Here is a 15,904-nt window from a genome sequence, read left to right as displayed (position 1 = left end):
TGTGGACAGGAAGTGTACTCTGGCTTCAGTAGAGACAAAACTACAGCATCTGCACATTTACACATTTACACAAATAGAATAACAACACACATTAGTTAGCTCTGATAGTGTCACTTTGGTTAAAAAAAAAAGGGATAAACATCACTCTTTTTTTTCTTTTTTTTTCTTTACATATGCCTAATGGTCTAATATGATCCGCCCACACACAAAAAACCCCAGTGAAGTCATGCTTTGGTGGAACATACTTATGTCTACATTTATATCTATGACACTCGAGTATGTGCCATTTCAGAGTCAAGAGTGAGAGAACGGGAGACAAGAAAAGACAGAATAAAGCACAATGGCTGGATTAAAACTGGCTAACATTTATGTGTTTGTGATACTAATGCTGCCATTAGCAGGTAAGGAAACATTTAACATATCTTTAAAAAAAAATATGAGTCTGTATTTTTTTTTTGTTCAAATTTTGCAGTAGTGACAAGATTTCTATGTACCACTATCCTAGTGATGCCACTTTTTTCAAAAAACAGATCTTCAACAGACTTAATCAGACAGACTGTTTTTTAGTCAAAAAGAATCTCACAGCTGAGTGTTTTGGTCTTTGCGCCTCAGTCAATTCAGATCAGAAGAAGCAGTTATGCATCTGTCTGTATTAACAGCGGGTATGTCCTTCGAAACTGTTTGCACATTGAATGGTCTGAAACGTTACAGTAATAAGACAGCATCACGATAAGGAAATTTAAAGCTAAGTCTACAGCAGGGGTGTCAAACATAAGAACTGACCCACCACAGACTGTCCCACTGTATGGCTTTGGAAAATGTAAAGGAAGGCATACAGAAGGCATTTTGGACTTTTAACTGTATTTTCGTAAGTTCTGCGTCTTTTCATACTGATAAAGACCTTTCCCCATTGCCATTTATACTACACTGAATAAATAAGACATAGTTGAACAATGAAATGACAGAAAGTTTCCATTTTTCACAATCTACTATAGAAACTTCTGTGAAGTCTGACGATGAGCTAACAAAACTTTTTCCTTTAATTTTATATTATTTCTTAAACCTTAAGCTCAAAGAGTCATGCTGACAGCCCTCTTTCATTTACAATAGCAGCATTACTTTATCATGTGGAAAAACAGGTGTATTGTTATATATATTAAATATATATCAGTGTTTAAATGTGTTAAACTTCTTTACACTTACACAAAGGCTACAGTGGTCCTTTGTTTATCGTGGGAGTTATGTTCTAAAAATAACCCGCGATAGGGGAAATCCACAAAGTAGCCAACTTTTACTTTTACAGTTATTATAGATGTTTTAAGGCTGTAAAACCCCTAACTACACACTTCATACACTTTTCTCAGACAGGCATGAACATTTTCACGTTTCTCTCTTGTTTAAACACTCTCAAAGTTCAAACCTTCGTAGAAAAATACATCCAGTATTATAGAATGAAACCAAAGATCAAAGCCTGTTTTCAGGTCCAGAACATGGGAATAGAGCAGCTGCGAGAGAATTCAACATTAATGAATCAATGGTACAGAAATAGACGAAGCAAGAAGAACGAGTTGAGTAAAGTTTGACTTATATCACTGCTTATGTCACGCCTTATAACCCGATGTGTCTTATGGTCTGAAAAATACGGTAACTTTTAGCTTCCTCTAGCATGTCCAGAAGTCCAACTTATTGTGTGATGGTTAGCATCTTCCTCTGCCTTTTGGGTGCTACCGCAGGTGTCTTTGACAGTGCAAAACATTTTGTCGACATTGTTGTGTTTGTTGGGGAGGAAACTTACAAACATACAGTACAGCACTTCAGTCTCACTGCCAGCGATCAAAGATTTATGTAAATTTGACAAGCTGAATGCATTCTGTGCTGGACAGGAGACACGGCATGGAGGATGCTCTACAGATAATGGTCTACAGCCGATCAGGACGCAGAACACAATGCGATGTAAAAAAAAAAAAAAAAAAAGCATGCAAAATTGCACCAAAAAAATCCGCGAAATAGCGAGGCCGCAAAAGGTGAAGTGAGGGACCACTGTAATTTCACTGGTCTGGTCCACTTAAGATCAAAGTGGGCTGTATGTGGTCCACCATTTCAAATGAGTTTGACATCGTTGGTCTCCAGAGTAAAAGTACAGAAACTTTTACAGGTAGTGATGTGAGACAGGAATCGAATACCAGGTTTTATATGCCAGAACTTCTAATCTAATGAAGAATGAAGACAAAAGTTTTACGTTTGTATGTTTTTTATTTGTTTGTTTTGCTTTGCTTTTCTCTTTTCCTCAGCAGCAGGAACTCACCCCTACCTGTCTGTTAGGATTGGAAATGAAATCACGTTGGCTTGTCAAAACAGAGAAGACTTTAATAAAAGCTGTAACAGTACTACCTGGCTATTTGGTGCTTCCCGAAGTTTCATAACAGTGCCACTGTTTGAACATGGGAAGATTCACAATGACGCCAGATCTAAGTCAGGCAGACTGAGTGTCACAGAAAACTGTTCTCTGGTTATAAAGAACATCACATCACTGGATGACGGTCGTTATAACTGCAGACAGTTCATATCAGGAAAACAAGTTTCAAACTTTATGGTTTTTCTGTCTGTTTTTAACAGTGAGTATTTCTATCATAATATTTTTGCCTTAAACTGTTTCAAACATTACAATAATTATAATTAGAGGAAGGTCATTAACTCTAAAGTGACTGATAAAGTCTACTTTTGGCTTCTCTCGTATTCACAAAAGGTCACCGCAGGAGACAATTCGTATTTGATTTGGCAGATTTAAAGCCAGATGATCTCGAACTACCAATCTTTCACTTATTAAGCAGATGTGCAAATCCAACCTTTATTTAATTATGTGTGATTTACACACAAACATATAAAGATTTATAGATTCTAATAGCTTCATAAACAGGAAGCAAAAACTCAGAGGAGAATCTAATTCATTGTTCTAAATTATGCTTTACCTATAGTGCTGTATGTTTTTGTCATGATAACTTTCTTCTTCTGTCTTCTTCAAACTTATTAAATAATCATTTTAATTAAAGTACCCAGAATGAACTTTGTTTTTCTTTCTTTTTTATCAGCAGCAGGAATCCCACCATCCAATTTCACCAACAACGTGAGACATGAAGGTGAAGTGCCTTTGTTTTGTGCAAGTAGTGCAGCATTACTATTGCTTATCTATGAGCAGAAATTCAGAGCTGTAGGAAGGGCCTTGAAATTGAGGGTGATAAAGTGAGTGTGTGTGTATATGTGTGTGTCAGTCACAAACACAGGTGAGCAAATTATGAAACCATAAAAGAAGAAAAAACATTTAAAAGTATACCAGTCTTCCAACTACAAGGTTTCTCAAGACACAACAGTGAAAATATAGAATAAATCTATTTGTGCATAGCTGACAAGAAAACTTTAAAGTTTATATAGTTAAGTTTAAATAAGTTTATATAGTTCACTAAATTGAAAATTAAAAAACTGAAACTAAATGTAAAAAACATTAAAGGGAACTAACTAAAAATGTTTTAAAAAGTGTGCAAAATGTCTTGCAGGACATTTAGCTGGGAATATGTATTGGCTGATAGGTCATTTTGAAAAAAACAAAAAACAACCCCCCCCAAATCAAAACAGCTAAATCACATATTTTAGAGAAAAAATAAGAATAGTAGTTTTATGTAAAGAGTTTAAATACCTTTATAAATTTTGCATTTGGCAGGGGGTCCTTGATGTCTGCCTTTTGCATTTCCCATTTCCTATAAATATCACTTGCACTGTCAAAATGCAGCAGACTTTAATGCTAAATGTAACAGTAAAACCTGGACCTTTGTTGGTTGAGTAAGTAATACATCAGCGACACTGTCACTGGATCAAATCACTGGATGACAGTGATTACCGCTGCAGGGAGTTTTTATCAGGAAAACAAGTTTCAGACTCTGGGGCTCTCCTGTCTGTTTCTAACAGTTAGTGTTTCTATAGTGATGTGTGAACCTTCAAACATTACAGTAATTATGATTAGAGTGAGGAAGTTAAGTGTAAAGCCACTGATAAAGGTTACTTTTGACACTCCTTGTGTCACTACAGGGGTCACCACAGCTGGTAGCTCAACATATTTGATTTGGCAGATTTTAATACCAGATTCCACCCTGATGCAACCCCCTCTGATCTCCAACCAAAGATCTTTCCCTTTTTATGCAAATGTCTAAACCACACTGATACAATTATGTTGTTATTACTCACAAGAATAGACTTTTTTTTTTTAAATTAAGAGCCTTAAAACAGGAGACAGAAAATGAGATTGAAGAATATTTGTTTAAATTTTCAGTTTTGGACCCTGATGCTTGACCTATGATACTGTATGTGTTTATTGTTATGCATACAATGTCTTTTTTTTTCAAGCATGAACATTTCCAAATTTGAATCTAAACTTCTGCTCACTTTTGTGAGCAAAATGTGAACAGTTGATACATACATAAATATTAGGGGTGCAACGATATTCGTATCGATATTGAACCGTTCGATACAGTGCTTTCGGTTCGGTACGCATATGTATCGAACAATACAACATTTGTAATTTATTTTATCAATTTTCCTTCTGACGATGCTGTCTGTGTTGAGCGCTCAGTGAATCTGCGTTCGACTACTCCGCCTAGGCTGCACTGTCCAGCGCAGATCCACTGAGCGCTCAACACAGACAGCATCGTCAGAAGGAAGAGGGCAGGGCACCTCCCCCACCCTCATTCAGATCTGGCGTTTGGAATTATTTTGGTTTTCATATGACGTATGACCCTGAAGGTAAGCGAGTCATGGACTAAAGTAAAACAGTATGTTGGATGTGCCACGCAATGCTCAATTACATGGGTGGGAGCTAGTGTGTTAGCGCAGTTAGCTCGTTAACGTGTTGGCCGTCTAGCCCCATGCACGGAGCGATCGGCGGTAGCTCGTTAACGGAGATTTGCCGTGTTGTGGCGTTAAGGTCATTTCAACGAGATTAACCTGAAAGCACTAGTGGGAACACAACGAATATGACTGCACATTTACGCCGACATCATCCTAGTGCAAAGACAAGTGGAAGCAGACAAAAAAAAGCAAGCATGCTACTAACTTTAGTCGAGTCATTTAGACAGCTGTTAGCACATGATTCTCCTTATGCTGCTGAGAATATAGCCCAGAAGAAGCGGATAGTATAGCTTTTATTTTGGAAAGAGACATTTCTCTGTAATAAACTCTCTTTTCCAAAGATGAGTGATTCCTCAATCAGATACAGGGCTTGCAATATCGCTAGCCCGACGTCCCGGAGCTAGCGATTTTTTCCAGTCGGGCTACCAAAATCTATCTCTTCCCTGCCCGTCGGGCTATTGTAGGAAAAATATATGTCAATGCTTTTGCATTCTTTCAGAAATGTAGCTGGGTAATTATGTCATTGGCATCGGTGAGCCACTGTCAATATGTGACATATTGAAGTCGCGTTTGAATTTGCGCTTGTTTTTTTGCTTTCACTTTGCAATCGTGCGAACTGTGTATAGAGAGCGACAGCACTGATCTGTGAGTGATGATAATTTGTGCACCAATTCCTCTGACATCGTCTTATTAATCGTTAGCTTACTATGCAAACATGACGCAGCAAGCTTAAACATGTGAGAGGTTGATCGCGCAGAGAATCGCTGAGCTTATGTGAGTGCGTGTGTAAAAGCATTTCAGTTCTGCTGAGCCAAATAAGACAGGTCAGGGTGAAGAAGTGCCAGCCAAAGAAAAGCTTACCACAAAACGGAGAAGTTATGACAAATCAGACTATAAGGCAAAAAGAAAGTGCAGCTTTATGGTTTCATGGACAAAAGAATTTCTGTGGCTGCAATATGATGAGCTAAATAACCAGGGCTGCACATAAGTGGTCCGCAGGTGCGCATTCGCTGTCAAAATAAAAAACACGCACAAGGGTTAGGGTTAAATTTAAAAACTGTACTTTTGAGTTAAAATATATATTTATAATTTTAATAAATGACAAATTAAAAATGCATGAACATTTTTTGTATCGAAAAAATATCGAACCGTGACACCAAAGTATCGAACCGAACCGAACCGTGAATTTTGTGTATCGTTGCACCCCTAATAAATATGTATGTATCAAATATATTTATACATAAATATGTATAAAGTTATGGTGCAGAGATATATGTGTGAGTACACACACACACACACACACACACACACACACACACACACAAACAGTTTTGTCTGGTTTAATCATATCTGCATATTCCTAGATTGTAAAACTAAATATCAGATATTTTATTTTTCTGGTATTCTTGACATCTTTAGAAAAGGACTCAGCAAGCACAAGAACAACAGCATCATCAACAACTACAGCAAAACCCAAATCAGAAGGATCTATATCAAGCGCAACAACTACTCAAGCACCCACAACAGCAGTTGTAACAACATCACCCTCAACAACAGTCATCAACAGTAAAACAACTATAACAACAACCAAAACTAAATCACCCATGACAACAACCTTTACTAAATCAGTTACAACAACAACCACAGTTGTTGAATCCCTGATGACAAAAAATACAACTACATCGATTGTAATAAGAACCAAAGCTATATCCCTGGGGACAATAAGAATAACTACATCAAATACAACAGTGACCACAATTAAATCACCTACGAAAACAACCACATTTAATTCAACTACAACAATAACCTCAACTAAATCACACACGACAAGAAACACGACAGAATCAACTACAGCAACAACTACAATTAAATCGGCTCGAGCAGCTCAAGAATGCCCAAATGCAGGTCAGTACAGTTTTTCAAATCCTGCCAACATACTGAGCTCTGGTTCATAATAATGTCATGTTTCATTGTTTCACTTATGAACTTTACAGTTCAGTCCAACATCATTCTGATCGTTGTAGCCGGTGGGTTTGCTGTACTGTTTATAATGATTGCTATCGTCATATGGAAAATAAGTAAACGTAAGAATGGTATATTTACAATTTATAAACAAAAATGTTTTTACAAGTCAGTCAGTATTGAACTGAAATGTGTCCTTTTCTATGTTTTTAGTGAAAAAATCACCGACAAGTGGCAACATTGTGAGTTTTCAAATTAAATAATCAGGGTTTTAAAGAATAATGACAACTTTTGTGAATTCTTTTATTTTCTCTATCCATCATTTTCAGTAATAAACTTAAACTAAACTATGTTTGTCCAGGAAATGAGCACAGACAACTGCCATGTACCAGGAACCAGTCAAGAAAGGGTGAGATTATGCACCAGTGCAAATTCACGCTTGTTTCATATTTACAAGTACAAGACTGAGTACAAGTATTTTTTACTCGGGTGACAGAGCACATGTATTTTTTTCTCTAAGTGTGTTTAAGTGTTTATTTGTTACGTTTCTTACTCTTATCTCACAGGCTCACAGTAAACGTCAGGAAGGTGATGTGGCGACCAACAGGAGAGTCAGAGTTTCCTACGCCTCTTCTGCAGCTTCCAGTGATAGCAGCAGCATCTACGCCACCATGAAAAGAATCTAATGGTCCAGAATTCGAATGAGAAAACTAGCAAATGAAACTTTTCATTTGTTTAACTACATTAAGAGAGATTTTCTGCATATCTGCTATGTTTTTTACATCAGCAGTCTCCAACCTTTTTTGCGCCATGGACCGGTTTATGCCCGACAATATTTTCACGGACCAGCCTTTAAGGTGTCGCGGATAAATACAACAAAATAAAACTAGTACCGGTACCGAAAAAAAGAAAATGTATTCATAAACTATACATTTCACACCTGGGCCTCAACTCTCGCGGCTCGGTACCAAACGACTCACGGACCGGTACCGGTCCGAGGCCCGTGGGTTGGGGACTGCTGTTTTACATAACAGTTATATATTCCAGATATTTTAACCCCTGTTTTTTCAGTGTTTTTTTCCTATCTTACATTACATAAATACCATACATACATATCGTTTGATAATCAGTCTTTAGCTTTTCATATTCACATCTTAACATTTGCACTGACCTTTTTCATATTTAAGCATTCATAATTATTTGTTATAGTTACAAGTATTAGTAGTATTACTTAGTAAAATTTAATTTTCAGTAGTATATATTATTCAATATTTAGTAATATTCAATATCATGCCTGAAATTCATTATATAACCTTCATAATTTATTTTTGTCTAGTTTTATCTAATTAACAATCTAAAAGTACATTTTCATTTACATTAAAATGTGCTTAATCCTTTTTTTAAACATCAACCAAAATGTTTTTTTAATTTATTTTATATTTTTCAGATTTACGAATAGATTAAATACAGTAATAGTAATAGCTGTAATACTGTGACATCAAGAGTTATGACCAGCATAATCTTAATGAAGTATACATTTGTAAAATTTCTTTCTTATATTGCAGTATATTGTATTTTTTAATAGTAGTAGTATGCAGTTATATACAATCAATATGCAAATGCTTTCAGGTGCATCTTTTTATTTTTAAGATTAATTCACATAGTTGCCATTTAATCTCACTTTGTCGCAGGTTTATGCTGTGACTTTCGTACATGAAGTCACAATCTCTCATGTATCAGAAATATTAATCAATAATGTTTTGTGTTGTTGGTTATGATGTTCTTTCTGAGTTTAATAAAGCATTTTAATGTTCAGCATTTTTTTTTCAAATAAACACAGATATTGAAAACAATGATTTTCACATACAAGGTCTTGAATAATCAGGCCCAATCTAAACACCTCATCTTATAACCCAGTAGACCGCTTCACTCTAAAACTGCAGGCTTCTTGTGGGTCTTAGAGTATTTAAAATTAGAATGGGTGGCAAAGCCTTCATCTTTCAGGCTCCTCTTCTGTGGAACTAGCTTTCAATTTGATTTTGGAGGCAAACACTATCTCTGCTTTTAAGATTAGGCTTACAACTTTCCTTTTTGACAAAGCATGTAGTTAGGGCTGGATCTGTTAGGTAGTGATGGGACGTTCTGTATCGAGGCTTCGGAGCGTGTGTCGAGTAATGGAGGGGGCGTTTCCGCGAAGCGCGTATCGAGGCTTGCTTCATTTATGGGAGGAGCTGAAAATGATGACGTCCGAAGCCTCGCTGCCCGGCTGTACCACGTGACTGGTTCATGAAGTGGTTCGAACTTTGCCGCGAGATATGACAGCGATATAAACCCCTCAGACTTCAATCAAAATGTGGGTGTTTGATGGAGAGTTGCGGTTAGTGAGAGTTTGGAGACCGTTTGGAGGTTTATGAGAGTGAGGAGAGAAAGTCAGGAGAGAATGGAGCCAGCTAAGAAGAGGAGGATGTCCTCCCCTGTGTGGGAACATTTTGATCTTATTCCTCCCAACAAGGTATGTAAATTTCTACAGAAGATGTATTTTCATGATACTGATGGTGCAATACAATTTATGTTGAGCTGTCTTGACTTTTGTACAAGGTGAAGTGTTTGCTATGTGCCAGGGAGCTGGGATATAACAACAACAACACCTCATCCATGCTTAGGCACTACACTGCATGAGAATAAGGGGGACACCGATTGTGGAGCAAGACCAGGTGAGCCATCAAATGCAATGATAATATAGGATGCAGTAATGTTACTAAATGATATAACAATATTATACAACTGTAATAAGTTACGTGTGTGATATTTATATTTGTGCTTTATCTTTATTGTCTTTCCTCAGGAGAACAATCTCAAATAGATGAAGACCTGGTCAGCATGGTGATTGAGGACTCCCAGCCATTTAGCATTGTGGAGGACAAAGGATTCAAAAGATTTGTTAAATCATTAAATCCTAGCTATGTTCTCCCCACTAAAAAGGTCATAAAAGCAGTGAAAATTTAGTTTTTACAGAATAAAATGTGAACAGGCAGTGTGTAGCTGTTCATACCTCAACGTTACAAAAGCACAACTACTGTCCACACCCCAACCACACCTCACCTCACAGTAAATGATCATTTCCATTTCAAGCATTTCCAAATAATCATTTCCCATACTGCCACTATAAATATACACAGTATACTGCATCACTACAATATACATGTTTTACACACTCCTTTTGTTGTTGACATTTACAGGCTGTGTGCAAAATGCCACACTCTTCAAATTCATGCCAGCTATTATTTTTACGTCCAGTAGGTGTCCTGCTAGAGCAAATGAAGCTTCATGAAGCTTCGCGTTGGGGTGAACCAATTGGATGAAAAGCTTCAGTGCTTCATGGGGCTTCATCTGCCCATCACTACTGTTAGGTGTGGCTGTGTGCAGGCAGGAATAGGACCCAAGGTGCAGACTCCGGAGACAGACGTGAACTCAAAAAAGGCTTTAATTTAATACTCAAAATATAACAAAACTAAAAAAACTCAAAACAAACTTAAACTAGAGAAATGACAGAACACACAGCTAAGAAAACGGTAGATCGCGACACGGACACAGAGAAACACAGGGCTTAAATACACAGAGGGAGCAATCAGGGAATGGGTAACAGGAGGGAAACACAGCTGGGGCAAATCAGAACTGACGAGACCAAAGAAGCATAAACTGAACACACTGAGAAAAGACAGAGACCTTCAAAGTAAAACAGGAAACACATAACACAGACTGAACAAAGACACAGACTCACATGCAGGCACTACAAAGGGAACAGAGACGTGGGAACAGGGCAGACAAACACTGACTGAACACGGGGATATAGGAACTTAAGATACACATAGACGCGAACTAGACAAGGGGATGCAGGTGATAGGGGAGACAGAGCAACTAAAGACGACAGAGACATAAGCCATAAGACGGAACTCAAAGAAACCAAAAACTAGGAAGTATAAATAATATCAAAAACTCAAAAACCCTGGGTCGACGACCCAGGCATCCTAACAGGATCAGGTGACCCTGAATCCTCCCTTTGTTATGTTGGAATAGGTGTAGGCTGCTGCACTGAATATTTCTTCTTCAGTCACCTTTTCCACTCATTATGTGTTGATACACCTCTCTGTATTTAATTATTGGTTATTATTAATCTCTGGCTCTCTTCTTCCCGTGAGCCCAACCAGTCACAGCAGAGCCTGGTTCTTCTGGAGGCTTCTTCCTGTGTCTACAGAGAATACATGTCATATTTTTTGTAATAATGTGGAAGAGGGAATAACAAGCATATATATTTCATTATAAAATCTTTAACAGTATATGCTCCGCTAGATTTAATCAGTACATTTTATAAAGAGACCGTATAGATCTGACTGATCTGATGCTGAAATAGTAATCATTACAATATGCAAAATAAGTTCAGAACCAAACTGTAAACACAAAATCAAGATAGAACACACGTTGTTCTGGGTGAACAATGTTAACAATTCAATACTCAATTCAGTTTCACACAGCTGCATTTATATGTTGCCAACTCCTTTTATATATTATGTAACAAAGTTTGGATATAACACAGTTTAGATTTGCAGAAGTGTAAATCTATGCTGACACATAGTAAAGCATGCACATATGAAGTAAAACCTCAGCAATCAAACGATGAACTATAGGCAGCACTTGGCAGAGGTAGGAAGAAAAGAAAGAAGTTCTTTTAACAAGAAGTAATCTTCAGCAGAACCAGGCTCAGGGAGGGGCCGCTATGTGCCATGAAGGGAAAATGTAAGGAGAGCCAGGAGAAATACACAATCACCATTGGAAGAGAAAATAGGAAAACTCAGTGTGAAGTGTGAATTAATGTTTATACTGCATCAATGCAAAGGACAGAATTTGAATGAGATGAATGGAATAAACTGTGAAAGAGATCAGTTTAGTTTGTATTAGTAGTGAAAATCCCATCTTATCTTTTCATAAACACTTTTTCTGAACCTCAGTGGAAAATGTCAAGGAAAGGTGTGACTCTGACAAAAGTTAGAATGGATTGTTTCAGTGTAACTGAAGATGTTGGTGTGTCAGTTGACTGTCTACACTTGGGTTAAGCCTAAATGCATAGTATTGTATTTACAACAAACGGAGGTTTCTATCTTCTGAATCATCTGTAGATTGTGGGTATGCTGAATGCACTAGTCAGATGCATGTCTGAATTACCCTGATTAAATGAATACAACACTGGAGATTAAAAATATCCTTACAAAGCTCCTCGTGGTGCCGCAGGTTTCTTTCGGAGTCTCAAACTGATTTTTCTTGCTTAAAGAAGAATCAAGGAAACACCACCCCTTCTACCTATTTCATTAGCAGCTTCTTTTATATAAATGATTTCTTGTTTAGAATTAATTACATCAGCCCACTGTGTCTCACAAGGGGACAGCACACAGTTTAACATTTGAAGGGTTAGGGATCAGGCTATCAGATGGTGATAGAAGCAGTTCATCATCTGAAACCCCAGATGGCAGAGCAATTCGGAAGTGCTGCAGAAGGAAGGTGAAGAAGATGAAGACTTCCATCCTGGCCAGCCTTGCTCCGGGACAAACCCTGCGACCTGAAATACAAAACAAAAAAATATACTAGATTATATCTGTGAGTAGACTGGGTCTTGACAAGAAGTTGATTACAAACCTGCAGAAAAAAACCATGAAGGCATCACGCTGGATAAACTTTTCATCTTTGTCCAGGAAGTGTTCCGGATAAAAAGTGTACGGTTTCTCCCATTTACTCTCATCAGACAGAACAGAAAACAGGAAAGGATACACAGCTGTCCCCTGTTGAATACACAAACCTTTATTTCTTGCATTTTTTAATATATATTCACAGAATATTACACAAAACTCATATATTGTTTTTACATGCGACTTAAAAGTAAAATTGCATCTGGGACAAACAAGTTTTGGATGAAAACATTTTTAGAACTTAAAAATGCAAATAACTGATTGATGAAGACTGAAGAGTGTATAAAACGTTGATTTTCATAATAATTTGGATAATCACATACTAACTGATCAGAGGAAGAATCCTTCACTCTGCTTTGTTCCACATCTGTGACGATGTTTTAGTAATCAAATCTCTGATCATTTGTTAAGCTGTAATATACAATAAACACATCATTTGTGTTCTGATATATTTTACCTTCTTAATGAAGTGACCCCTAAAGAGGTCCTGAACTGATGGAACTTCTTTAAGATTCTTCAAGACATTTAAAACCTTTAAAATTCAGAAAAAGGTGTTAAAAATCACTTCTTTGAGAAATTTTATTTTTTGACTAAATTTCTCGAAATTTAAAGGAGTGAAGTTGTTTTCTCTCCACAGCCATTAATCAGCTTTTACCTTTGAAGGGTTTAAAAGCTTCCAAAAGGTAATGACACTCCTCGATGATTTTGTCCTTCAGCTTCATCATCGTAAACTGCCTCATCTTTTTTCCATGATTCACCATTAGCCCATACAATACCTGATTTGATCAAAACAAATTTCAATGACATACACATGGCAATATATATTTTCAAATTATGATGCACAACAGGAAATGTATTTGCCATAATCTTGTCTTTTTAATTACTCACCCTGTCCTCGAAATAGCTCATCCATAATTGGTATTGGATCCCTTTCTCCAAATGCTTCAGCATAGTCAACAAGTGCCTCCTTTACTGTGTTGTATCCTAACAGGAACACTACTTTTTTGGTTCCCAGATAGATGGTGAAAATTGATCCATATTTTTTGGATAACTACAAACAAAAAAACACCTTAACCCATCCATGCTTATCATACATTACAGTATGACCCTGTAACATTCACTAACGTCACATATATTCTCTTCAGGTCCAGCTGCAGCAGGTTCCCAATTAAAGGAAGTGGTGTGGGTCCAGGAGGCTCTTTTCCATCCTTTTGGGTGTGAAAAATGTTGGAGGAATGTAAATAGAACAGTAGAAAGACTGTCAGAGCTGCAAGTAAAACAACTGAATAAATGGACTCGAGGAAAACATGTAATATCTCCATGGCTTAAACACAGATGAGTTTGAACTGAAAGACACGATGACTGGGGGTTATGATGAACACAATAGGAATGAGACACGGTTCAGAAAACCTAACTCATATTACTGTACTTTGGTCTGTGCTAACTGATTAGGAAACAGGGGATGATTGACACATTCACTTAGTGTTCTACATCTTAGACTGTTGTTTATTGTCATTGTATCAGTTTAGCCCAAGATGTCCATTAATGTGTCACTGTCTTTTAGTTAATTTGTATCTGTTAGTTCTTTAAACACAAACGGGCATGTCTTTAAAAAAATAACTAGTTGTTCTTTAAGAGGGACAGATGGTTCAAATGTCAGCGTGACATTTCAGGCAGGTGACATTGACACCTAAGTTTGTGAATGTGTTTACTTGAAAACAAGGCAACATAGGAGCTTCAAGTTGATACGATAGGTGTAGCTACTAAAGATTTCAGGTGAGTGTAAATGTCAGTGACTTTGACATAAAGTTCAGAGGTCAAGTTTTCTGAAAAAATCATGAAAGCCATAACTCAAGAAGATTTTGAACTCAATACCGTAGCCGTATGTACAATAAATCTTGGATGAGTTTTCTGAAAATTTTGTAGATGTCAAAAAATTACTTTTCAACAAAATGCAATAGGATTTTGAAATTTAGATCATAGGATCAGCTCCTAAGATTCGTGGACGAGCTTGAATCTCAGTGACCTCGACTTCAAGGTTGAAAAGAAAAGTCAGAGTTTTTCTTAAAATCTTTTGAATGCAACAACTCAAGAATGAGGTGACGTAGGATTATAAAATTGATACCAGAGGTGTGCCTACTAAGAGGTTGAGGGGTAACATTGGTGGCTGCCAGTAGTTTTCAGATCATCGTTGTTGAAAATTTTTCACTGAAAATTATTTTACTGCATTTGAGTCTTGTTTCATCTCATCGCAAACCAGGCATAAAATGAAAAATTTCTAAAACTCTGAAAACATTTAAGTACATTTTTAAAAGTAGCAATTTAGTAGCTTTGTAAATGCACTAGAGTAGATTTCACAGGTATTTTCTTCATGCTACATGTCTATCCGCACGTTATTCTCAGCAGCTCTGTGTTTTATTGACTTTATTGGCAGCTCTCTGTCCATCTGAGGTGCATGAACTGTAACAACCCTTACTGTGTTACAGCACCACTAGGAGGGGTTGCCCTACTATTGTAATCGTTGGGAGAGTCCTCCTAGTGTGTGTGAGTATAGTGTGGCAACCATTACACGCTGCTAGTGTGTCTGTTCCGAGAGAGACCTTGCCATTGTAACAGGCTGGTGCCAGCGACTACCTATCCCCTCACATGTATGTACGGACGGAGTAGAGCCGTGGAGACCTGGCTTGTATGGTCTTATGTTGCTAATGTCAAATAAAGGTCTGTTGATCAACTTAACTGACTGGCTTCGAGTTATCCAGCTAACCGCCACACCACATTCCCACTGGACCAGTTAGCTGCTCTTTCCTCGCCAGATTGCTGTTACAGAACAGTCTGGAGAGCAAGATGAGCAATATTTTTTTAGTCATCTCAAAGGGCACAAAATCGGATCTTATAGCTTTTAGAAGTTTTTCAAACTCATGTTATCTGTGTAACCCCAGTCACGAGTCTAGACAGCTTGGCACAGTGTGTAATGATTTTTATTAGCAACAAGAGCATTTTTTGACTTGCATTGTTGTCACGACCACAGCTGCCGAGCTTCCTAGCTGACATCAGTACCTCACTCCGGGTCCCAGCGTCACTGTAAAAGGGGTGAGATGTGATTACACAATAACATACAGTTGTCCACCAGCCTCTCTGGCACTGCCCCTTGAGCCTGCTGCACCACCCCTCCCCTGCAGCGAAGTCAAAGACCACACCTCTGCCACAGTCTGATTTACAGTTTTTTCTGATTGCTTAAGCACATTTTTTGTAACTATTGGCTAATTTTGCAAAACTCTTCACACAAATAAGAAAACCTGTCACCCAAT

At 37.5% G+C, this 15,904-nt stretch overlaps 1 protein-coding gene across 5 annotated transcripts; it reads left to right on the top strand.

Annotated features, from left to right (window-relative positions):
• The first annotated feature begins 288 nt into the window (after positions 1–288).
• Positions 289–8,519, top strand: LOC309689315 (uncharacterized protein). Of its 5 annotated transcripts, none has more exons than XM_082505616.1 (7): positions 289–401; positions 3,093–3,137; positions 6,316–6,801; positions 6,891–6,980; positions 7,072–7,100; positions 7,220–7,267; positions 7,425–8,519. In XM_082505616.1, the coding sequence occupies exons 1-7, from the start codon at positions 341–343 to the stop codon at positions 7,542–7,544; spliced, it is 879 nt and encodes a 292-aa protein (XP_082361742.1). In that variant the 5' UTR covers positions 289–340; the 3' UTR covers positions 7,545–8,519. The 5 variants fall into 5 exon arrangements, with proteins under 5 accessions (XP_082361742.1, XP_082361741.1, XP_082361744.1 ...); XM_082505615.1 differs by having other exon boundaries at positions 3,090–3,137; XM_082505617.1 differs by lacking the exon at positions 289–401 and adding an exon at positions 2,492–2,615 and having other exon boundaries at positions 3,090–3,137.
• The last annotated feature ends 7,385 nt before the right edge of the window (positions 8,520–15,904 follow it).

This window comes from Aulonocara stuartgranti (assembly GCF_965226115.1).
Source record: "Aulonocara stuartgranti genome assembly, chromosome: 15".
NCBI classification, from domain to species: Eukaryota; Metazoa; Chordata; class Actinopteri; order Cichliformes; family Cichlidae; genus Aulonocara; species Aulonocara stuartgranti.
Note: the sequence above shows the minus strand (reverse complement) of the source record. Positions and strands in the feature narration are given on the sequence as shown.

Bases quoted from the DNA above. Each gene is read 5' to 3' on its own strand.
- LOC309689315 (XM_082505615.1), top strand. From the start codon at position 341: ATGGCTGGATTAAAACTGGCTAACATTTATGTGTTTGTGATACTAATG. The intron at 3,138-6,315 runs GTGAAGTGCCTT...TGACATCTTTAG, and splicing joins CAACAACGTGAGACATGAAG to AAAAGGACTCAGCAAGCACA. The intron at 6,981-7,071 runs GTAAGAATGGTA...CTATGTTTTTAG, and splicing joins CATATGGAAAATAAGTAAAC to TGAAAAAATCACCGACAAGT.